The sequence below is a fragment of the Arvicanthis niloticus genome, chromosome 14 (assembly GCF_011762505.2).
Source record: "Arvicanthis niloticus isolate mArvNil1 chromosome 14, mArvNil1.pat.X, whole genome shotgun sequence".
Lineage (NCBI taxonomy): Eukaryota > Metazoa > Chordata > Mammalia > Rodentia > Muridae > Arvicanthis > Arvicanthis niloticus.
In genome coordinates this window covers 45,692,765-45,715,639 of record NC_047671.1, presented here as the reverse complement: position 1 = coordinate 45,715,639, position 22,875 = coordinate 45,692,765, and the positions used below count along the sequence as shown (strand labels likewise).

The window sequence follows — 22,875 nt, the reverse complement described above, 5'->3', positions numbered from 1 at the left end:
CAGGGAACACAGCCGCAGTCACTTGTTTATGTAACATCCGTGGCCAGGTTCATGCCAAGTCATTTCATGTTGAGCAGTTGCAACAATGGCCTCCGAGTTCACACAACCAGAAATGTTTCCCATCATCTGGCCCTTTATAGAGAGCAAACTGGATAACTACTTGCTCTACGCGCAGTAGTTAGCACAGCTGCTTACTTTGTGTTGATCTGCCTCTTTTATGTGAGATGTGTGTTCACTGGGTATTTTCCCAATGTTATTACATAACTCCACAAACTGTTCAGTTACCTAGGATTTCCCCTCCATTGGACACCTAGTACATAACAGGGTCTCTGTATTTGTTACTAAATAAGCCTTATTTGGTTTTTCAAGGACAGAGTTTTTCTGCGTAGCCCAGGAACTTGCCTCAAAACTCACAGAGATCTGCCTGCGTCTGCCTCCCTAATGCTGGGATTAAAGAAGTGGGCCACCACACCTGGCCTGCCTAGAATAAAGCATTTTAACACTAGTGCCAAGCCACTAATTTCAGAACACCAGTGGGAATTTCTCATCTAATAAAAACTCTGTTACCTGTTTTTGAGCAAATTCTAGGTTTTGTTTGCCATTATTATTCTCCCTGTCTCTCTTCCTCTGTCTCTCTCTCTTTTGAGACAGGGTTTCCCAACGCCCCACTTTCGCCATAATTTTTTCTTTTAAATGATGTTTGCTGATGGAAATTCCTCCCGAAAAAAACAAATAAAAATATTGAAATTTAGAGATGCAACTAAGAGATATTAGTCTGGTGCCTTTAAACCCAGCACTCGGGAGGCAGAGGCAGGTATCTGAGTTCGAGGCCACAGTTCCAGAACAGGCAGGATTACGCGGAGAAACCCTGTCTTAAGAAAAACAAAACAAGCAACACACACACACACACACACACACACACACACACACACACACACGCACGCACGCGCGCGCGCACAAGAAGAGAAGAGAGGAAAACATTTTTTTTTTTTTTTTGTAATTGAAGCTTAGCAGCAAAAAATCAGAAGCATGAGCGCCGATCATCAAAATGAATGTATAAGGAAGGGAAAAAAATAGCAAGATTTTGCTTCTTGGCAATGTGTCCAACGTAAACGCACTGCACGTTGTGTTGCAGATTTACTACAGCTGAGTCATTTCAGGACACCGGAGTGAGTTTCCAGGGAAAAAACGAGCGGAAGAAACCAGGAAGAGGGGCTCTCCGGGTTCCCCGAGGCACTCCCAGCAGCAGACACCGGTACTGCGGGCGCGGGTGGCGGCATGGTCAAAAGAGACGTCGTGGACCCTTTAAGAGACACAGCACCTTCTCCAAGATACCATCTTGCACCGGGAGTTCACTGAACTCTCCACCTACCTTGCTAGGTCCCTCCGCCCTCACTGGGTACGGCTTGCGGGCGGGGCGAACGAGTATTACGATTGGCCTTCCGCGCGCGGCCCTCTATTGCTTATTGGTTAGCCTGCCCGTCACTCACCCTACCTCCCGCCCACCTGGGCCTCCGGGCTAGGTTGAGTGGGGCTCTTGGGTTAGTTCCTGTTAGGCCCCGGCCCAGGGAGTAGGTGAAGTCTATAAGATGCCCGGTGGGTCAGGGCACTCGGAGCTGTGAGGGAACGTCAGGCGGCGGACAGCGGAGACCCGCGGCGGGCCTTAGGAGGAGTGGCGGCCGAGCCCGCCTTCCCTGCACCATGCTCATAGAGGATGTGGATGCCCTCAAGTCCTGGCTGGCCAAGTTACTGGAGCCTATGTGAGTGCGCCGGGCCGCGCCGGGCGGCGGCATGGGCGTTGGGGACCCGCGGGGGCGTGGGGGAGGGGAGGCGGGAGTCCGGGCCGCCTGCCTGGTACTAGTCCACAGTGGTGTGAGGTGTGGGGGGAAGGGGCCGGGCACGGGCGTCGGGGCTTCCCGAGTACACACACCGGGAGCCGGCCGGGGCTGCAGGGCGGCGGGAGACTGAAGGACGGCGACCCGGGAGCTGAGGCGAGTGGCGGGACTGTCGAGGGATTTTTAAATGTGAAAGCTGAGGTGTGGGACGGGGAGAGCGGGCTGGAGGACTTTGCAAACAGTGTCCAGGAGCCCGGTGTCGAGGGCCTTCTCAGAATACTGAGGCAGAGAGGGCGAGCGGGGGTCCTGGAGCTTAGTGGTAATTAGGGGTGAGCGCCAAGGGATGAGAATATTAAAGGGTTTGAAAGACGGAGTGCTGAAGTGGATATGCGGGCATGGAAAGGCTTTGATAAATCACTGGGGAGCTCTTGAGTACCAGAGCAAGGAAACCAAGGTGTTCTTGAGGAGTTGGTGGTCGAATTGATGATTTTAAATACCAGAGGATGTTAGGGGAAAGACTCGAAATTTTTGTGTTAATTGAGGGTTGAAAGGACTAACTAGTGTGTAGGTAGTGTGGACGATGAGGTTGAAGCGGGTATACTTGTAGTATCTACTTTTTAAGATACAGGTATTAGAACAAAATGGGCACAAGAATAAATAAGGATCTTGTAAACATTGTTGAGAAATGACAGGGCAACTATAATTGGGGTGTAGGGTGACTGTTGAGGGGCAAGGAGAATAAGAGACCTGTCTCCTCTTAAGATATTTTGGGTAGTGTCAGTTGTACAGATGTCGACAGGCTTGACAGGGACAGCAGAGGGATAAACTTCTTGTTTTATAACTTTTAAGAAAGCAAAGGCTGTGTGGAGTGTTGGGCATTCTTGGGTATAGTACAGTCTTGTGGGGAAGAAGCGATAGAAGGCAGGAGAGACCACACTCTTTAGCCGGCTCTTTGAAGAGAGCATGGGAAGCTGATTGGGATGGAAAGAAGCATGTCTTGCCCCCTTTTAATTTCTGTTTCTTATTTACTCTCTCATTGTCCCCCACTACCAAGGAGAGTTCAAGGAGATAGTCGGGCCTTGATTCATGACATCAGATTACTCTATGTTTGTTTGTTTGTTTTAAGAGTGTTTTTCAGGGGGTGGAAATTGGAGGTATGATAAAGCTGAGGCTGTTGGGGAGATACAGTTGTTGCTTGCTTCTGTGTTCATCTCTTAGTTCCTCGGCCCCCTTAGAAATGGGCTTAACTAACTTTTTGTCTTTGTTTTGCTACTTTGTGTTTTGGGGGATGGAAAGGTTCCTCAGGAGGAGGGTCATTTAGTTGTAGGCCAATGTGTTACTGTTTTGAAGGCATGTTGGTAGAGAAGACTGCAGTGGGAAGTTGGATGTCTGAAGGGCTGTTTGCACGAGTGGAGCATAGGAATGAATGAATGAATGAATGAGTAAATAAGTGTGCAGAAGGGCCTCTTAGGTGAGTGGTAGCTAGTCCAGGTACAGTGGAAAGGACTTCTGCACATACTTGAAAAGTTTGGTAGGAGAATATTTTTATCTTTTTTTCTGCAGTGGAAAATTTTAGGGCCCAAAGATGGAAAGGAATTGTGATGTGCAGTTTGGAAATAAGGTAGAGCTAGGTAAATTTACCATACACGGAAAGAGCTGAAAAAAAGGAGAAAAGTCTGTATGTTTTTAAAGATTAGTTATATTTTTTAAGTTAACACTTGAAAGAATCTGTTTTGAACACCAGCAGTCCTGTTCCCTTTTCTTGCATTGGAGAACCTAGAACCCAGGGCTACACCAGTGTTTACTAACTGAGCTGCATCCCCTGCCCATCCTCTCCTAAGTTCCTTGATAAGTTCCCATTCTGCTGGTTAGTAGAGATTCTTTTAAAAGTATTAAATGTATGTTTTATGTCTTGGGTAGGCTGTAACAACTTTTAGCATCATAACTCCTTTTATTTAGTTTTTCTTTTTTTCTTTTGAAGCACCCTAAAATGTTTTACTAGATAGTAAAGGTACTAGCTGGTACTTTTTTCCTTAAGGTAAATGTCATATAGGAATGCTGTCTTACTAATGATGTGTTCATTAGGGTAATTTTTTTTTTTTTGCTGGTCTGAAAATGTTAATTCTATAATCATGAATGAAAAATAACATTTTAAAAGGAATACTTGAGAGATTGCCTCAGAGATTAAGAGTATTTGCTGCTCTTCCAAAGGACCTGAGTTTGGTTTCCAGAATCCATGTAAAGTGACAATCTTTAACTATGGCTCCAGGAGGAGATCTAATATCTCTGGCTGCTGAGGACACCAGCATTCATCTGTACATCCCCACATACAGACATACACAGCTACACATAATTAAAAATATAATAAGAATAAATCTTTAAAAAAATGAAATGAATATTTGAAAACTAAGCATGGTGTTGCACACTTAGAGTCCAACACTTGGAAGGCTGAGGCAAGAGGATTGCCATGATTTCCAGTTCAGCCTGGCCTGCATTGTTCCAGCCTAGCTAGGACTGTGTTATGAAGACCTTGTCTCAAAATAAGAAAACCAACCAACCAAGTAAAAGATTACTTGAATTTAGTGTTAAAATTTGTGAGCTGGATGGTGGTGGCCCTTGCCTTCAATCTCAGCACTCTGGAGGCAGAAGCTGGTGGATCTCTTGAGTTTGAGGCCAGCATACATATCAAGTTTCAGGACAGTCAGGGCAATACAGAGAAACCCTGTCTCAAAAAAACAAACAAACAAAAAAGACAACTTAACTACTTAGACTTTAACAATGTAAGGGTCTAGACTTAGGAAAAAAAAATTTTTTTTTTAAACTTATAGTATGGGTTTTAGAGAGAGATGTTAATTAAAAATAGTATGTGTAAATGCCATATAGATTTTTATTCTTGGTACATTGTTGTGGCAGATTTCTTTTTGTTTAGAGATCCTAAAAACCTAGTAAATGATATGCTAATGTGGGTTGTGTTTGTAAATGTACTGTCATGGCAGACTGATATGTTACTAATACACAGTACTTCAGAGCAGTTGCCTGGCATTGAAATAATGTAGTTTCAGTGACTAGGTTGGAATCCAGCTGTAGCTGAGCACATGAGTTTGTTCCTCTTATGCTTTTTTTTTACTTAATTTTTATTGTTTGGGTGTTTTTGCCTACATGCATGTCTGCACTATGTATGTGCCTTGTGCTCATGAAGGTTAGAAGAGATATTGGGTTTCCTGAAATTGGAATTAAGGATGGTTGTGGGACATCTAGGGTCCTGTAAAAGAGCAGCCAGTACTCTTAACTGCTGAACTATATCTAGCCCTGGAAGGAAAAACCTCTTACCGCCTTTAGCTTGCTGGGGAAAGACCACAACTGCCATTCCTGATGGCAGTATACTAAAAGAGGAGGAAATCAGTTCAAAAGTTAGACAGCCAAGAATAACAGATCTTATGTGAAATCCTTATTTTTCTTTACCTATAAAGAGTTGTAGACATGGGGCGGGGGGGGGGGGGCTCTGCATAAGAGGGTACCGAGAGGAAAGGGGCATTAATATTGGGAAGTAAAGTGAATAAAAACAGACAAAACAAAACAAAACACCAGACCCAGTTAGGGGAAAAAAAAAAAAAAAAAAAAAGGCACTGTAGACATCCTTGCCAGAGAGACCATGTAGGGATTATGCATAAATTGAGGTGCTGTGGCATCATTCTATCAAAAATCACTACTCTTGTAAAAAATTGTTTCTCTCTCTCTCTCTCTCTCTCCCTCCCTCCCTCCCTCCCTCCCTCCCTCCCTCCCTCCCTCCCTCCCTCCCCGTGTGTGTGTGTGTGAGTGTGTGTGTGTGTGTGTGTGTGTGTATTTCTACATGTAGAAGAAGTCAGAGGACAACTTGTAGGAATCTGTTCTTTCCCACCGTGTGTATTCCAGGGATCCAGCTCAGGCCATCAGGCCTGTTGATGGGTATCTTTATCTGCTGATCCATCTTTCTGGGGCAAAACAAGCATTTTTATTACAGTAACAGACTTGCATTTCTACCAAATAAGTGGGACTTGACTTATTTAACTTTTATAGACTAAGATTTGAGTTTTAGGGTCTAGTGCATCCAAGGCAAGTATTCTACCACCAAGTTATATCTCCAGCTCTGTGAAGGGAAATTTTTAATATTTGTTGCTTCTTGTTTCGCGTATTGTAAAAATTTGTCTTGGTTAGATGGTCAGTTGGTCAGTCTCTCTGTTTTTCTTTCTTTTGGCTTTTCAAGACGGATTCTTTGTGTAGACTGGCAGGCCTGAAATTCAGAGAAACCCTCCTGCCTTTGCCTCCCAGGTGCTGGGATTAAAAGCATCTGCCTTTTTTTTTTTTTTTTTTTTTAAAAAAAAAACAAGTCTACTATATAGTATAAAGTGGCTTAGATTTCACTGTTGCTCAGAATGGCCTTGTGCTAACTCACAATTTTGCCATATTTTTAAGTGTTTTGATTACAGGCTGTGTTCTGTAGGTGTATGTTTTTAATACTGGGGTTTGTAAGCTTCTTGGACAGTTGCTTTTGTATTTGTATTATGATAGAACATTGTGTGAATCAGGTCAGTTAGTTTTTACCTAATCTATCTGATTCATTTTGATCTTAGAGAAATTATCTATTTTCATAAATATTAGTCTTCGACTCACTTTACAAATGTAGTGTGGTCATGATGCAGACTGTCAGAAATGTTTTGTGAAGGTACACTAAAGTTGGCAGATATTTTGCTTATTAATGTTGGATGCCACTACTATCTTAACAAATGTTCATTTGTCACAGCCAGTGACTCATTGGCATCCTATAAGAACAGGAGTTGCGGGAGGCAGAGGCAGGCGGATTTCTGAGTTCGAGGCCAGCCTGGTCTACAGAGTGAGTTCCAGGACCGCCAGAGCTACACAGAGAAACCCTGTCTCGAAAAACCAAAAAAAAAAAAAAAAAGAACAGGAGTTGCTAGTGAAAGTCCTGAACTTGTAGTTTCTGTGAGTTTTAGCAACTCATTGCTATTGGGTAAGTAAGAACTGGAGTTGCTGGAGAAAGTTATGGCCTTTGCATGTAGTTTCAGTGCATTCTGACCATTTCAGAGTCTTTCAAACTATAATAGGAAATATGTTGATACTTCGAAGTATTATGAAAAGGGCAACAAAAGCTTCACGAGTAGGATTAATTTCCTTTTTTTTGGTGGTGGTGGTGGGGTTGGAAACAGGGTTTCTCTGTGTACCCCTGGCTGTCCTGGAACTTGCTCTGTAGACCAGGCTGGCCTTGAACTCACTCATATATATTTCTGCTTCTACCTCTTGAGTGCTGGGATTAGAGGCATGCACCACTACTGCCTGCCTGAATAGGATTATCTTTTTGGTTTAATAGTCATGGCAAGTATGTTTACATCCTGGAGTAGGCTGGTGATTTTTAGAACACCACACTCTGGCTAGTTATTACTGCAGTTGCTCAGATGAGAGCAAACATCAGCTAGCGGTCACTAGGCCTCATCTGGTAAATAAATTACTAGGTGTAGTAAGTGTTTAGGACTACATTCTTAGGAAGGAGAAATATCCTTTTTTTTTTTTTTTTAAGATTTATTTATTTATTTCATATATGTGAATATATTGTTGCTGTCTTCAGACACACCAGAAGAGGGTATCAGATCTCATTACAGATGGTTGTGAGCCATCATGTGGTTGCTGGGGATTGAACTCAGGACCACTGAGCCATCTCTCCAGTCCCGAGAAATATTCTTAATTGTTTAAGTGCACTAATGACTTCACAAAATTTGTGTGCATATAAAGTGACATGAATTTGGTTTAAGGCAGCTTTCATGGGCTAATAGGACAGAGTATTTTGCCAAAGACTTGACACATTTTGGTGTACTTAGAGAACACTTGTTCTTATGTCCTTGATCTGCTTCCTAAATATGTCTGACTTCGTTCTTCTGGTCCAATAGCTATAGGGTAGAAGCCAGAAGTTGCCCTGTGTTTCCTATCACTGTGTTCTCTCATTCTCTCACAGTATTGTTTTAATAGTTAGTGTATGTCTTTTTTGTACCGTTTGTGATTTTGTTCGGTAATATTTTTCTAGTCATGTGACTTGAAGGGCAAGGTCTATCCTACTCAAAGTGATCAAAGTCATCAAGCAAGAGACTTGGTACTAAGCCTAGCAATGGTGGTGCACCCCTTTAATTCTAGCACTTAGGAGCCAGAGGCAGATGGATCTCTTGAGTTTGAGACCATTTTGGTCAACAGATCGAGTTCCATCCAGGACATTCAGTGCTATACAGAAACCTTATCTCAAAAAAAAAAAAAAAAAAAATCAAAGAGAGAGAGAGAGAGACTTGGTACTTAATTAAGAAACAATTAAACAGTACATGTTTAAATGAATGAACATCCTCATATGTATGTTTCGATTGCTTGACAATTAGAGAAATAAGTTTGGGCTGGAGAGGGGGTTGCAGCTTAGTCATGTAGAGGGCCTTGGGTTTGAGTCCCAGCATAAAAAGCGATTTATCTTTTGCTAATTTTACTTTGTGTATATATTTGATGGGTGATTATTGTTCAAGGATGTACAATTCAAGTATCAAAATGGCTTGATGTGTAAATTATGCATATTATCAAAAGCAAAAACAAAAACAATTGTGGGGATATCTCTTCTCTGATACTTTCATGAAAACCCGTAATTAAGAGTAAAATGAAGCCAGGTGTGTAGTGAAGCATGCCTTTAATCCCAACATTTGAGAAGCAGAGTCAGGGGAAATCTCGAGTTCCAGGCCAGCCTGGTCTATATAGTGCGTTTCAAGACAGAGCTGCCTAGTAAGGCCCTGTCTCAGAGAAAGATGTGCACTCTTTTAATCTCAGCACTTGGGAGTTTGAAGCTAGCCTATTCTACATACTGGGGATGGCTATTTAGTGAAACCCTATCTCAAGAAAGAATGGGAGTAAGAGGGAAATGCTAACAATGGTCTTGATGTTGATGTTACCCAAAATATTCATGTGTTGAAATTTAACCTCCAATGTAAGAGTATTAAGAGGTAAAGCCTTTATTATTATTATTATTGCACTATAGGAAATAAAATTATTGATGTCTATTTTTAATTTTTCCTCTTTATATGAGCTTTGTAGCTGTAACTACTCACTATGAAATTTTCTAGCTTGATTTCTAATTGACATTACATCAGGAAAGCATTTTTATATTTGTGTATTACTTTTATGGCCATCACTGTGCATGCCCAATATTTCCTACATCTCTGGCAGTAGGAATGACTTCCTCAGCGACAATGACAACCACCACTACCTCCTCTTCCCCCTTTTCTTCTTCTTCCTCCTCTTCTACCTCTTCCACTTCCTCCTTCCTCCTCTTCTCCTTCATTGGTTAGAAGTAATACTGTCTTTTTATAATAAGCAGATTTTTTTTAATGTATAAAGTATTTTCAGGGTTTACTATTGTTTCCTCTGTCTAGTTTTTAGTAAATATGTGTATTGGTATCACTACACATTAGGATTACGAGGCCTTTTCCCTCATGATTTTTTAGCACATTTATTAGTGGCCTTATCTCTGAAACAGAGATCACATTAAGAAGTTAAAATCAAGCCCATGTTACGAAAAATATGAATTTTGCTTGAAGGTTTAGTAGTCTCTGTCTTATTCCTGAAGCAAATGCCAGCAATGGCTTTTTAGTAGTGTGTCTTGGCTTAGTGTCAAGATAGGACCTGTACTTTTTTGTTTGGAAATTAGTATATGTCTCAAATATGAAGCTGACAAGTTAGCTCTTGTAAATTCTGCAAATGGAGAATTCATCAGAAGAAAAAAAAATTCAAATTGAGGACCTACTAGACATTTGTAGGTCAATATTTAGGCAAACACTCCACTACTGAGTTATTTCCACAGCTTTATAGTTTTATTTTGAGGTAGAGTTTCACTAAAGTGCCTAGGCTATTAGTTCATCTGATAGCCCAGGAATGCCTTGAAATTATAATTTCTCTGCCTCAGCCTCTCAAGTAGCTGGGATGTCAAGACTGTGCCAATAGGTCTGCTATGTAACTGGTTTTGTTTTTTAAGATGACTTAACGATCATTAAAACATCTTACATTATATGTGAGTTTTAATGAGTCCTTGTATTGGAAACACTATTTTTGAAATTTTCTTTTGTTGATTTTTATTTCAATTAAAAGTAACTACTAGTGCCGGGCGGTGGTGGCGCACGCTTTTAATCCCAGCACTTGGGAGGCAGAGGCAGGCGGATTTCTGAGTTCGAGGCCAGCCTGGTCTACAGAGTGAGTGCCAGGACAGCCAGGGCTACACAGAGAAACCCTGTCTCGAAAAACCAAAAAGAAAAAAAAAAGTAACTACTAATTGGGGTTTATAGAATATTTGTCTTGTAGATATACACTAGAAAAGTATGTGAAATACATTTTATATGCTTAGAGTTATACCCTAATTCTACTTCAAAGGTAGACTCTTCCTAATCTTTCAAAACATTTAAAAATTACATTTATTTTATTTGTGTATATATTCATGTGTGCATGCATTTCATGTGTGAGTGTGTGTGAGTGTGTGTGTGTGTGTGTGTGTTTGTGTGTTTGTATGGGTATGCTTGTGCCATTGTGTACGTGTGGAGGTCAGAGAACAACTATGGGAATCAGTTCTCTTCACCATGTGGATACTGAGTCTTGAACTCAGCCCAGCAAAGGCTTTTTTACTCACTGAGCCATCTTACTAGGCCTTCTTTTGATTGGAGTACTTAGTTTTTCCTTGCAGATTTGTAATTTTAATTTTAGGGGGTTGTTTTAAATTTTATTTATTTTATTTTATGTGTATTGGTGTTTTGCCTGCATGTATGTCTGTGTAAGGGTGTCAGATCCTTTGGAATTATAGTTACGGACAGTTGTGAGCTGCCATGTGGGTGCTGGGAGCCTATAAGCCTAGCACTAAAGAGGATGAAGCAAGAGGACAACTCCTAGTTTGAGGCCAGCCTGGGCTACATTGTGAGATCCAGGTCAGTGTGAGCTACATATTGGTAATTTGTTTCAATCACCCTAAAATGTGTTTCATCAGAAGCAGCTCAATTCTGCATTTATTTGTCCTTTAGTCTGAAAACTAAATTATGTAAAAGGAACCTGGGATTATTAAATCCAGTAACTAGTTATTTTGTCTGTTTACGACTAGAAACTTCATATTTTGTTTTTTTTTTTTTTTTATTTTTTTATTTTTTTTTTATTTTTTGTTTGTTTTTTGAGACAGAGTCTGTCTATACAGCACTAGCTGTCCTGGAGCTTACTATATATACCGGGCTGGCCTTGAACTCATAGATATCCATCTACCTCTGTATTAAAGATATAAACCATCACACCTGGCTTCATATTTTTACTCAGAATTATGTTTGTCAAGTCATAAAACTCTGAAGGTTTTAATAACAGCACAGAAAAATAACATTGCCATTTTCTGCCTTATTTGTTTAAATAGTTTATAGAGTATGAATATTTTGCCTGTACATATATGTTCATCTTGCATACCTGGTACTTGCAGAGACCAGAAATAGGAGTTAAATACTCTGGAACTAAAGGTGCAAATGGCTATACTCTTCTTATGGGTTCTGGGAATCAAACTTAGGTTCTCTGCAAAAGAAATACGTGTTCTTAACTGTTGAACCATTTCTTTGGTCATTCTGTATCTTTTTTTTTTTTTTTTTTTGGTTTTTCGAGACAGGATTTCTCTGGCTGTCCTGGAACTCACTCTGTAGACCAGGCTAGCCTCGAACTCAGAAATCCGCCTGCCTCTGCCTCCCAAGTGCTGGGATTAAAGGCGTGCGCCACCACCGCCCCGCCCGTTTAGGGTTTTGTTAATATTGTTTTAAACTTGTTTATTTTTGTTTTATGTGTTTTGCCCACATATATGTGTATATGTGAGTTCCAGATTCTCTGGAACTGAGTTACACACAGTTATGAGCTGTCATGTGGGTGCTGGTAATTGAACCTGTACCATCTGAAAGATCAGCCAATGCTCTTATCTTCTGAGCCATCTCTCCAGCCTGTTTGGTTTTGGTTTTTGTTATATTTAAAGTATGATGTTTTGATATCTCACTCATTTTTAAATTATTACCACAGCCAAGTTGATTAATATCCATCTCACATGTTACTTTTTGTGTGTATATGATGATATTCCTTAAGAGGTTTTTGTTTAGCAAATTTATATCTATATCTCTTTATATATTTATATATATATATATATATTATTTTAAAATATAAAAATAAAAGAAAAAATAAATTAAAAATCTTTATTTTAAATTTAAAATACATATAATTTAAAATTGGACTTGTGCTAAAATGATCTGTTCATACTTCTCCAAAAGGCAATATATTTTAAAAGATTTATTTCTTTAAAAAATTATGTGTATGATGAGTGTCTGCAGAAGTTTGTGCATATGCATGCAGTGCCCACAGAGGCCAGAAGAGAGCCTTGGATTGGATGATCCCCTGGTGCTGGAGTTACAGATGATTGTAAGCTGCATGATGTGGGTGCTAGGAACGGAACTTGAATCCTCTATATGAACAATAAGGACTCTTAACTGCTGAGCAGTCTTTCTAGCCTTAATATAGCTTTTAATTAAAAAGAAAATTGTGTATTTTATAATATGCAAATAATAATACATATTCATTCTTAGCACACTTTGACCTTTGCTTCTGATTATGTAAATTAGCTCCGAGTTTTATAAAATTGAGAGTGAATACATTTTCTCTTTTTTAGAATTATGTTCATTGTCTGTCTGTCTCTGTCTCTCTAGAATTAGGTGCATGGTATCTCTCTGTGTGAGTGTGTGTGTGTGTGTGTGTGTGTGTGTGTGTGTGTGTAAGCCATATGTCAACATTGGGTGTGTTTTTCTGTCTCTACCTCATCTCTTACTGAAACTCACTGATTGGCTGTATTGGTTGACCATCAAGTTCTGGAGATCTGTCTCTGCTTGACCAGTGGTTTAAAGTCAGGTCCTCATGCTTATGTTGTGAGCGCTTTACCAGTGAGCTCTTGTCCCAGTCCCCTAGGTCTATAGGCTTGACAGGACCACCCTTTCCTTACATAGTGTTGGCAATGAAGACAAGCTTTGCTCTTTTACTAATGTGTAGGCTTTTGCTTAGTTGCTTATTTGTTTTAAGATAAGGTTTCTTTGGCCCAGTATGTTCTTGAACTCAGTGTGATCTTTCTGCCCTGATCTCCCAAATTCTGGGAATTATAAGTATGAGCTACCACTTCTGAAGTAGAGGTGCTAGTTTTCCTTTTGTTAGAAAATATGATTGACAGTCATAGGTTGAAATGTCTTAAATTTTCTGTTTGACAAAGGAGGACTAAGAATTATTGAATAAGACTATATTGAATAGCATTTTATAAGGATTTCATCACTTTGCTTGCATGATACTGTCATCCAGAATGTTCATTTTTTTACCTTGATAAGAACCAGGCATGGTAGCACACACCTGTAATTCCAGCAGGCAGAGGCAGGAGGAGCATCACAGATTTGAGGCCACACATAAAATTCTAAACCAGTGAGACCTTGTCTCAGAAATAAAGCAAAACAACCCAAATAACTCTTTGAAGCCATATGGGATACTTAAATATATGTTACTTAAATGTACATGTATTAGGAAATCTAGTCTGTTTAAAGAATACATACGAACATACATATGTATGTGTACTCATATATATGAGTATGTATGTATATGTACACACATTTAAATATATACGTAAAATAATTTTAATATTTTTTAAAAGATTTATTTATTTATTTTATGCAAGTACATTGTGGCTGTTTTCAGACACACCACAAGAGGGCATTGGATCCTATTACAGATGGTTGTAAGCCACCATGTGGTTGCCGAGGCTTGAACTTAGGACCTCTGTAAGAACAGTCAGTGCTCTTAACCACTGAGCCATCTCTCCAGCCCCAACATGTAAACTTTTAAGATCAAACATTACTTCTGACAGATTTGTCAGGAATCAGCAAGCCAGAATCATGTGATCTCTGGCATAGGAGGTGATTTTTGAGTATCAAAGCAAATGAAGGTTCTTTCAGTTGCCTTTGGAGCACTTGTATACTTGTTTCTAGCTCGTGAGTTTTTTTTGCTTACAGCTGTGAAGCACGCTAGCCAGTAATGACTAAGGAACAAGGTGGGAAGGTGAGTGGTAGATTGAGTAGCCAATTTTGGATGCTGGTCCCTGTGAGTCTAGGGAAAGGTACTCTGAGAAGAGGAGTGATGTCTCATCATTTTCCCTTCCCTGCTTTTCCTCACTGGTCACATGAAACACATAGTTCCTGGGGGTGTTATTTGTGGCACCAGTGTAGGGGTAACCCTTTCCCTGTTGCTTCTGAGAAAGCAAATAAATGTACATTCAATGTTCTTTGTTGGCTAGAACCTTGGAAATAGGAGGCAAACTAAATATTTAAGAAAAAAAAAAAAAGACAAGCAGAAAAGGAAACTCTCATTTGGAGTACTATTTGTTATGATAGCTGCCTGTATTTACAGTCAATTTAAATCTTTGATCTTTGATTTTCTAAAATATGGGTAATATCTTTAGTAACATTACTGTTTACAGACAATGTTTCATGATTTTAATTTTCTCTTTGTTTAACTAGATGTGATGCTGACCCTTCAGCCCTAGCCAACTATGTTGTAGCACTGGTCAAGAAGGACAAACCTGAGAAGGAATTGAAAGCCTTTTGTGCTGACCAACTTGATGTCTTTTTACAAAAAGGTAATTGTTGTGGGCCTTCAACCAAGTATTTTAGGTAAATATTTTTAATCTAAAACTTCCTGAAAAGAGCCAGTGAGACTGGTACATGCCTGTAATCCCAAAATTTGGGAGACTGGGGCAGGAGTTGGAGGCCAACCCCGGGGAATTCCAAGTCACGTGAGCTACTTACTGGGCCAAACCCTGCCTCAAACAAAACAGCAGCAACACAACCAAACTTCATGAAGGAATAGCTTAAGGGGAAAAACACTTCTGGATTTGTGTGTAATCTTTCTTTACGTAATGCCAAGCTAATCTCAGTATTATTCCAATTTTATGTGCTTCTGAAGTGAGACAGGTGTAAACTTTACAGTAAAGTAGGAAGGGTCCTTTGAATTCATCAATATGCCCATTCATGATGCTTCCATATTATGTGTTTAGGAAGGACAGCTTTTTCCTGTCCTTTGCTTCTTCCCTGAATTGAGAGAGTGGTTCTAATATTTGGTAGATTCTTTGCAGCTTTGGGCAATACTTAGCTGATGGTTAAGATATACTGCTTAAGGCTACTGAAGCTGCTTTCTAGTGTGTGCGAGCACGTGTGTGTGCGTGTGTCTGTCTGCATGTGCCTGTTTGTATGTATTTATGCATATTATATTCATGCATGGGCAGGTATACATATGTTCTTGTGGGAAACATAGGCCAACCAATGCATGCCATTTCTCAGGAGCCTTCTGTCTTGTTTTTTTGATTTTGTGTCATTGGTCTGGAACTTGCAAAGTAGACGAGGCTGGCTGGCCAGACCTAGAGATTTTCCTTTTCCAGTGCCAGGACTACAGATAAGTGCCACCACAGCATGGATTCTGGGTTCAAATTCAGTGCTTCACTGACCGAGCAATCTCCGGAGCCCTGAAGCTGCATATTCTTGCTGTTAATACACTGAGCCCAATGTTTTTTTTCTCTTAACTGGGGCATCTTGAGATCCAAGAATAGATGGATAGGATTCTCTTCTCTTTGCACCTTTAACTTCTCATCTTCAGCTAGACATGAGGTGCTTGCTTGTAATTCCGCACTGATGAGTTAGAGGCAGGAGGATCAGAAGATCAGGGTTGTCCTTTGCTACATAGTCTGGGCTTCACGAGAGTGTCAAAATAAACAGACCTCTTATCTTTTAACCAAAGTCCTCCCATGAAACAGAGCTTGCAGGAAATTTCTCTTGCTGTTTTCTTGATATTTTCTGCCCCACTTGACCCCTACCCCTGTCCAGGCCTCTTCTAAACCACACTGCCCACCTCTCTCTCTTCAAATGTCAATGAGTAAGTCCTACTCAGAGCCTATGGAGATGTTTTATGTTTGCCTAGAATGTTCTTTCTCCTGTCTTTTTGGTCTCTTGAGATGTCATCATGCACAGTTTTCCTATGTGCTCATTTACTCTATTCCTCCCAGCTCTGCTCTCCCTCTTCCTGTTCCTCTCCTCCTACCCCTTCTCTCATATGTTGAGAAAGGGTCTCACTTTGTATCTGTAGCTGGACTGGAACCCACTGTTGAACAGGCTGACCTAGAACTCATAAACATCTGCTTACCTTGTGCCACTTGAACACTGGGGTTAAAGGTAAGTACTGCATTGGCAATCGTAACACCCTGCTGTTAACTTATTTGCCGGTTTATCTAGCTTTTCCTCCCTTGCTTTTTCTTTTCTTGCAAGTGGAGACTTGGAACCTATCATATTTTGGTATATTATTTATTTACTTATTTATTTATGTGTGTGTGTGTGTGTGTATGTGTGTGTGTGTATGTGTGTGTGTGTGTGTGTGTGTGTGCGCGCGCGCGTGCGTGCGCGCGCACTTGCATCAAAGCATGCATTTGGAGGTCAGAGGAGAACTTTAAGGAGTGGGGGCGTCTCTTACCATGTGGGGCATAGAGGTTGGAGTCAGGTCAGCAGGCTTGGTGGTAAGGGCTGTTTACTCCCTCAGCCATCTCACTAGCCCTATTGTTTTTCCTTTCTTTCTATTTTTTTTAAAACTGTCTTTCAAATTTAAAAAGTATTACATGTGAAAATACAAAAGAATATGAAGTAACTTTTAAAAGGTTTTTAAAGAGTCTAATTCATTATATAAAAGTTATATGTAACAGTTTTATTTATTATTATGTGTTTCTTTATTGGTAGGGAATCATACAGCAGAGAGTATCCTGGAACATGTTACATATTGGAGGATGACCTTTGAACTTCTGATCATCTTTTCTTTTGTTTTTTTGTTTGGCTGGTTTTGGTTTTTTGAGACAGTGTTTTTCTGCCTGGATACTCCTGATCTTGCCTCTCTGAAGTCTTGGAATTACAGGCATAAACCACTAAATTTGGTTTACTGTTGGTTAAACACAGGGTTTTCTGCATACTAGGCAAACACTCATTTATATCCTCAAACCTATTTTTAGTTTTTTAAAAATTATTTTTGTTTTACGTGTATGGGTGTTCTGCCTACTTTTATGTCAGTGTACTGTTTACATGCTTGTGGCCTGGGAGGGCCACCAGAGGGTGCCAGATCCATTGGAACTCAGTTATGTATGAATGGATGTGATCTGCCATGGAACTGAACCTGGGTCCTCTGTAAGAGCAACAATCAAGCTCTCTTAACTGGTGGGCTGTCTCTCTAGCTCCTGGGTTGTGTTACTCATTCATTCATTTATTCATCTACCTATCCATCTATCTATCCATCTATCCTTATGGGAATGGGCATCATTCTAGTACAGGTTATTGGAACTACTGAGTAGTCTAGGCTGGTGACCCTCCAGTGAGGCCTCCTAAATCAAATATTACAGGTGTAAACCACCATGTTCCACTTCAGCTAACAGTTTTACCATTTTGAAAAAAAGTTTGCTTATAAAATTAGTAGCATAAAGGAGTGTGTATGAAGATGCTTTTGTGTGTGTGTGTGTGTGGTAAAAGTAGTTGACATTTTAGAAATGTGTAACAATTAGCAGTGCGCATGTGGTGCCTTTGAGGTACCCAACCCTCTCTTATGTCGGGAATTGAGCCATCTGCCACTAAGCAGTACCCCTTAGGGCAAGACCAATGAAAGTTACTTTAATTAGAATAAAACTAGAAATATTTTGATACTTATGTTTTCAGCAAGATTACCTGTTTTTCTTATTCTATTTGTCTGAGGAAGTTTTAGATAGGGCCAAAATACAGAGTTGAATAAAAACACTGATACTCATTTCAACCCATTTAAACATCTAATTCAGTCTTTGAGTGGGTAGTACATTCTGTTCAACTGTAGGATTATTCCACGAGATTACTTCTTCTTTTTCTACATATGCCTCTTTCTTACCTGTAGTACACAGTTTGTCATTTTAGTTTCTTTGAACAGATAAACACATAAAATATTAGTTTATATCTTTTACATCTGATATTCTTAGTAGGTCAACAGAAGTTTTATAATCTACTTGATAATTTATTTTGTTAGTCTCTTTGTTATAGGAACTTTGTCTTTAATCTTTTGTTTTTAAGCAACAAAATGTTATATTTATATCATTTGCACAATACAATTATGTCTGAAGGATTTAAAAAGAAATAAAACCCTTAGAAGTAGATTTCTTTTCCTTTAAGATAAGTCTTGGTTTTAAAGCCTGACAGCAGTATTAAAGATTTCCTGTATTTTAAAGTGATGGCAACAATATTTAAACTTTCCAGTTTTGTTTGTGTAACATTTAAATATTTTTTCCTCTTCAGAGACTTCAGGTTTTGTGGACAAACTATTTGAAAGTCTTTATACTAAAAACTACCTTCCACCATTGGAACCGGTTAAACCTGAGCCAAAGCCACTAGTCCAAGAAAAAGAAGAAATTAAAGAAGAGGTAATATACTTCTTGGATTCTGTCACCAGGATTCTTAATTGCAAGTTGAAATTATTGTTGTGGGTTTTTTGTTTGTTTGTTTGTTTGTTTTTATTTTGTTTTGTTGAGACAGGGTCTTTCTATGTAGTCCTATGTAGTGGAACTTGCTATGTAGATCATGTTGCTTTGAATTTATAGAGATCCATCTGTGTCTGCTTTCCATGCTAGGGATACAGTTAGTATGTGCTATCATGCCCACACTGAAAGAAATTTTTTTTTAGACAAAGTCTCTCCACCTAGAGGTGCATTTTCTTAGGTCAGCTAGAAGCCAGCAGGCCCTAGTGATCCTGTTTCTTTGCTTTTCAGAGCTGGGTTACAGGTGTGAGTAGGATGCCCCACTCATGTGGGTGCCAACATCTGAACTCGGGTCCTGTGATTAAACAGCAAGCACTATTAACTGTGGAGCCATGTCTAAGTTTGGGTGCATACAGAGACTTGGATGAAAACATAATGTCACAAAGATGGGGAAATGCTTTACTCTACCATATTGTCAACATTGGAAAAATAAACAGAAATATTGTTAAGGTATAAAAACATGATTAACGATACAGAGCTAAGGGGCTGGAAAGATGGCTCAATAGTTAAGAGTATGTAGTACTCTTACAGAGGACTTGAGTTTGGTTACTAGCACCTCCTTCTAGTGGCCATAACCATGTTAACTCTAGACTTAGATGATTCAATGCCTTTGGCCTCTGAGGGCATCTGCACTCATGCGTACATACCTACCCCACTCCCCAACATAATTAAAAAAAATAAAATCCTAAGAAAAAGATACCAGAGCTGTGCAGTGGTGGCACACGCCTTTAATCCCAGCACTTGAGAGACAGAGGCAGGCAGATTATTGAGTTTGAAGGCAGCCTGGTCTACAGAGTGAGTTCCAGGACAGCCAGGGCTACACAGAGAAACCCTGTCTCGAAAAACCAAAACCAAAACAACAACAACAAAAATGTACAAATATATATAGTCTGTATTTAGTCCAGGAGGAACAGAAATATTTTCTAACTTTTTTGTTGTTGTTGTTTTGTTTTTGGTTTTTCGAGACAGGGTTTTTCTGTGTAGACCTGGCTGTCCTAGAACTCACTCTGTAGACGAGGCTGGCCTCGAACTTAGAAATCCGCCTGCCTCTGTCTCCCAAGTAAGTGCTGGGATTAAAGGCATGCACCACCACTGCCCGGCACCAACTTTTTTTTTTTTTAAAAAAAGAATTTTTATTTTATCAGCTGTACAGTTAGCTTAGTGGTTAAGAGCACTTGTTCTTGCAGAGGACTTGTTTTGATTCCCAGCACCAACATGACAGTTTACAACCATCTACAAATCCAGTTCCAGGGTGCATATTCCTGCCCTCAATTTCCTTGGGTTATATACTGTGATGGTGAAGCATAAACCAAGTACACCTTTTCCTTCCCAAGTTACTTTTGGTCATGGTGTTTTATTATAGCAATAGTACCCCTAACTAAAACATGTCTCCTGTAAATATACAGTTACAGACCTTTGTGAGTTGCCATATGGATTCTGAGAACTGGGTCCTTTGGAAAGAGCAGCAAGGGCTCTTAATATACTGACCCCCATTTTCCAACTTTTAAAATTTACTTTATATTTTAAAAATCTTTAAGATCAGGGCTAGAGAGATGGCTCAGTGGTTAAGAGCTCTTTCAGAGGTCCTGAGTTCAATTCCCAGCAACCACATGGTGGCTGTAATGGGATTTGATGCCCTCTTCTGTTGGGTCTGAAGAGAGTGGCAGTGTGCTTACATAAAATAAATAAGTCTAAAATTTACTTTATTCTACAGCAAAGTGACTTTTAAATCTTTTATTAGAAAGAATTGTAGATTTACGTCAGCTACACAGGTAGCACTCACAGCACTCACATGATGTCTGCTTAGCTGTGTTGTTGAGGATTTGCTCCATTTACTTTAATTATATGTCCACAGCATAATCTTTCTTTAAATCATTGCTCACATAAGTAATGGCCTTCATCTTTTTGCATTTTCTAAGGATAAGAATATCCTTTAGGGACCTGGAGATTTGGTTCAGTTTGTAGAATACTGGCCAAACATGTACAAAGCCTTGGGTTTGATCAGTAATACTGTATACAATCAGATGTGGTGGTGCACACACCTGTAATCCCATTATTTATATGGCAGGGGTAGAAGAATCAGAAGTTCACAGTCATCCTTGGCTATATAGTGAATTCAGGGGTGATAAATGGGATATGTGAAACGTGGATACAGAAAACCCCGTTCCAAGAAAAAGCTGGAGAGACTGTTCAGTTGGTAAAAAGTTCTTGCTTCCATAAACATGAAGACCAGAGTTTAATCCCCAAACACCCTTACCCCCAACCTCCCTTCCCCGCCAACCTCCCAACCCCCTGTTCCCACAGACCCCTCATACAAAACCCTACCCCTCATGCCTTATAATACCAATACTGGGAGGGTGCCTGGGGCTTGCTGGGTACCAGTATGGTAGTTCCAGTGAGCTTCAGGTTTAGAAAGAGAACCTGTCTCAAAGAATAAGGCAGGAAATCATAGACGATACCAGACATGGACCTCTGGCCTCTACATGTGCACTCACATGTGGTTTGCCCACCTGCGCGCGCGCGCGCACACACACACACACACACACACACACACACACACACACACACTTTAAGATAATGATAGCACCATTATTAGTTTCAGTATATTTAACTTTCATACCATATACTCTCCGTTTATTAATTTGCCCAGCCAGGCTCCTTACTTTTGTATTCTGTTTCTTTTTCTATGGAATTCTTTCTGAGATTTGTGTGTTGTTTATTACACCTAATTCACTTTAAAAATTCTTTGAGATTTTTTTTTTATTTTGCGTATGAGTATTTTGCCTGCACTTATATCTGTATACCATGTGTCTGCAGTACCAAAAGAGAGCATTAGATCCTTGAAATTGGGGTTAAATGCAGTTGTTAGCCATCATGTGGATGCTGGAAATTAAACTCAAGTCCTGTGGAAGAGCAGCCACTACTTTTAATCACTGAGCCATCTCTCTAGCAGTCTTATTGGACTTAAATGCTATATAATTGAACTGATCTAACAAAATCTGGCTTTTTAAATAAAGATCAACTGAGACCATTATCGCTTACTTTATTCTTATATAGTGCTGTATAATTTCTTTTTATATATGTATGTACTTTAAAAAACACCTTTATTTTTATTTTATGTGTATGGGTGCTTTTTTTCTTACATGTGTCTTTACACCATGTAGATGTAATGCCCTCAGAGGCTAGAGGAGGGTGTTGGATCTCCTAGGTCTGGAGTTACAGGCAGTTTGACTTGCCATGTGTGTACTGGAAAGTAAACTCAGGTCCTTTGGAAGAGCAACTGGTGTTTTTAACCTGAGTCATCTCTCCAGCCCCCAATTTAAACTTTGAGCCAAGGTCTCATGCAACCAAAAGTGGCCTTGAACTTCTTATCGTTTTGCCTTTACTTCTCAAAGACTAGGTAGGAGTCAAGGGTTTTGAGCCTGGCTCAAAAAGTCTTTATAAAGTAGACTAGTGAAGTTCTTGGTGTGTCTTTTTAAGTAGCATGGAAACTTTCCTTGTATACTATCCAGAAATTTTTCTTTGGTGTTTTATATAGTATGTAATTTATGATCTTTGGAATAGGTTATGGCAAGTAACTTTTTTCTATAGTCATTGTACGTCATCTATTGGTGTATAAGAATCTGTTTAAATGATAATTGATTTGAATGTTAACAAAAGTAATCCTGGGAGCTGGAGAGATGATGGCACAGTGGATTGAGCGCTTGCTGTTCTTCATAAGCTTCCCAACATCCAGGTCAGGGCATGCAAACACCTGCAACCCCATCTATCTCTAGGGGGTCATCTAGCCTTCCAGCTTCCTCCGTACCATACACTTAATGCAGGGCACATTCATGTATGCAGGGCTTAAACAAAAACATTTAAAATTTTTGAAAATTCTGTTATCTTGTTTTAAAAGAACAGTTAAAAACCCACTACAAGATTTCATTTGTAGTATCTTTTTAATAAGTCCTAATTTGAAAACCAAAAACTGGATAATATGAGCATAGCCCTAGAGCTCTTCTGACTGACATCTGTCTGACATCTTTTGGTCCTAATTTTATGTTTGAGTTACTTGTGATTATTAGTATAAACAGTAGTTCACACATAGCCCTACATAAATATAATGGTTTAATTCCTGGTCTGCACAGTTGGGCTTTTCCAGTGAGTAGTTCTCAGGACTAGCCATATTGGCTTTTTGATCCTCAGCTGCATTGTACTGTTAGTTGTTTTTATAATTAGATTATTGGCCACAAGGGAAACAGACAAGAGAAATTGGACCATTGACTCAGCTCATCCTGGTGCTGAAAAACAACAGAAGATGTGTGCTATAATTTACAATGCACATGGCATTTGTTTCTTTTTACCAAAACTTTCCTGAGACTTCAT

General features: G+C 39.6%; 1 protein-coding gene across 2 annotated transcripts in view; it reads left to right on the top strand.

Annotated features, from left to right (window-relative positions):
- Positions 1-1,500: 1,500 nt before the first annotated feature.
- Rbm27 (RNA binding motif protein 27) overlaps positions 1,501-22,875 on the top strand; it is a 64,806-nt gene continuing 43,431 nt past the window's right edge. Inside the window, exons 1-3 of one of the 2 annotated variants that reach the window (XM_034518110.1) lie at positions 1,501-1,760; positions 14,447-14,565; positions 18,269-18,393. In XM_034518110.1, coding sequence (XP_034374001.1) covers positions 1,702-1,760; positions 14,447-14,565; positions 18,269-18,393 — 303 coding nt within the window. In that variant the 5' untranslated portion in view covers positions 1,501-1,701. The remainder of the gene's footprint in view (positions 1,761-14,446; positions 14,566-18,268; positions 18,394-22,875) is intronic. The other variant, XM_034518111.2, reaches the window with a different exon arrangement.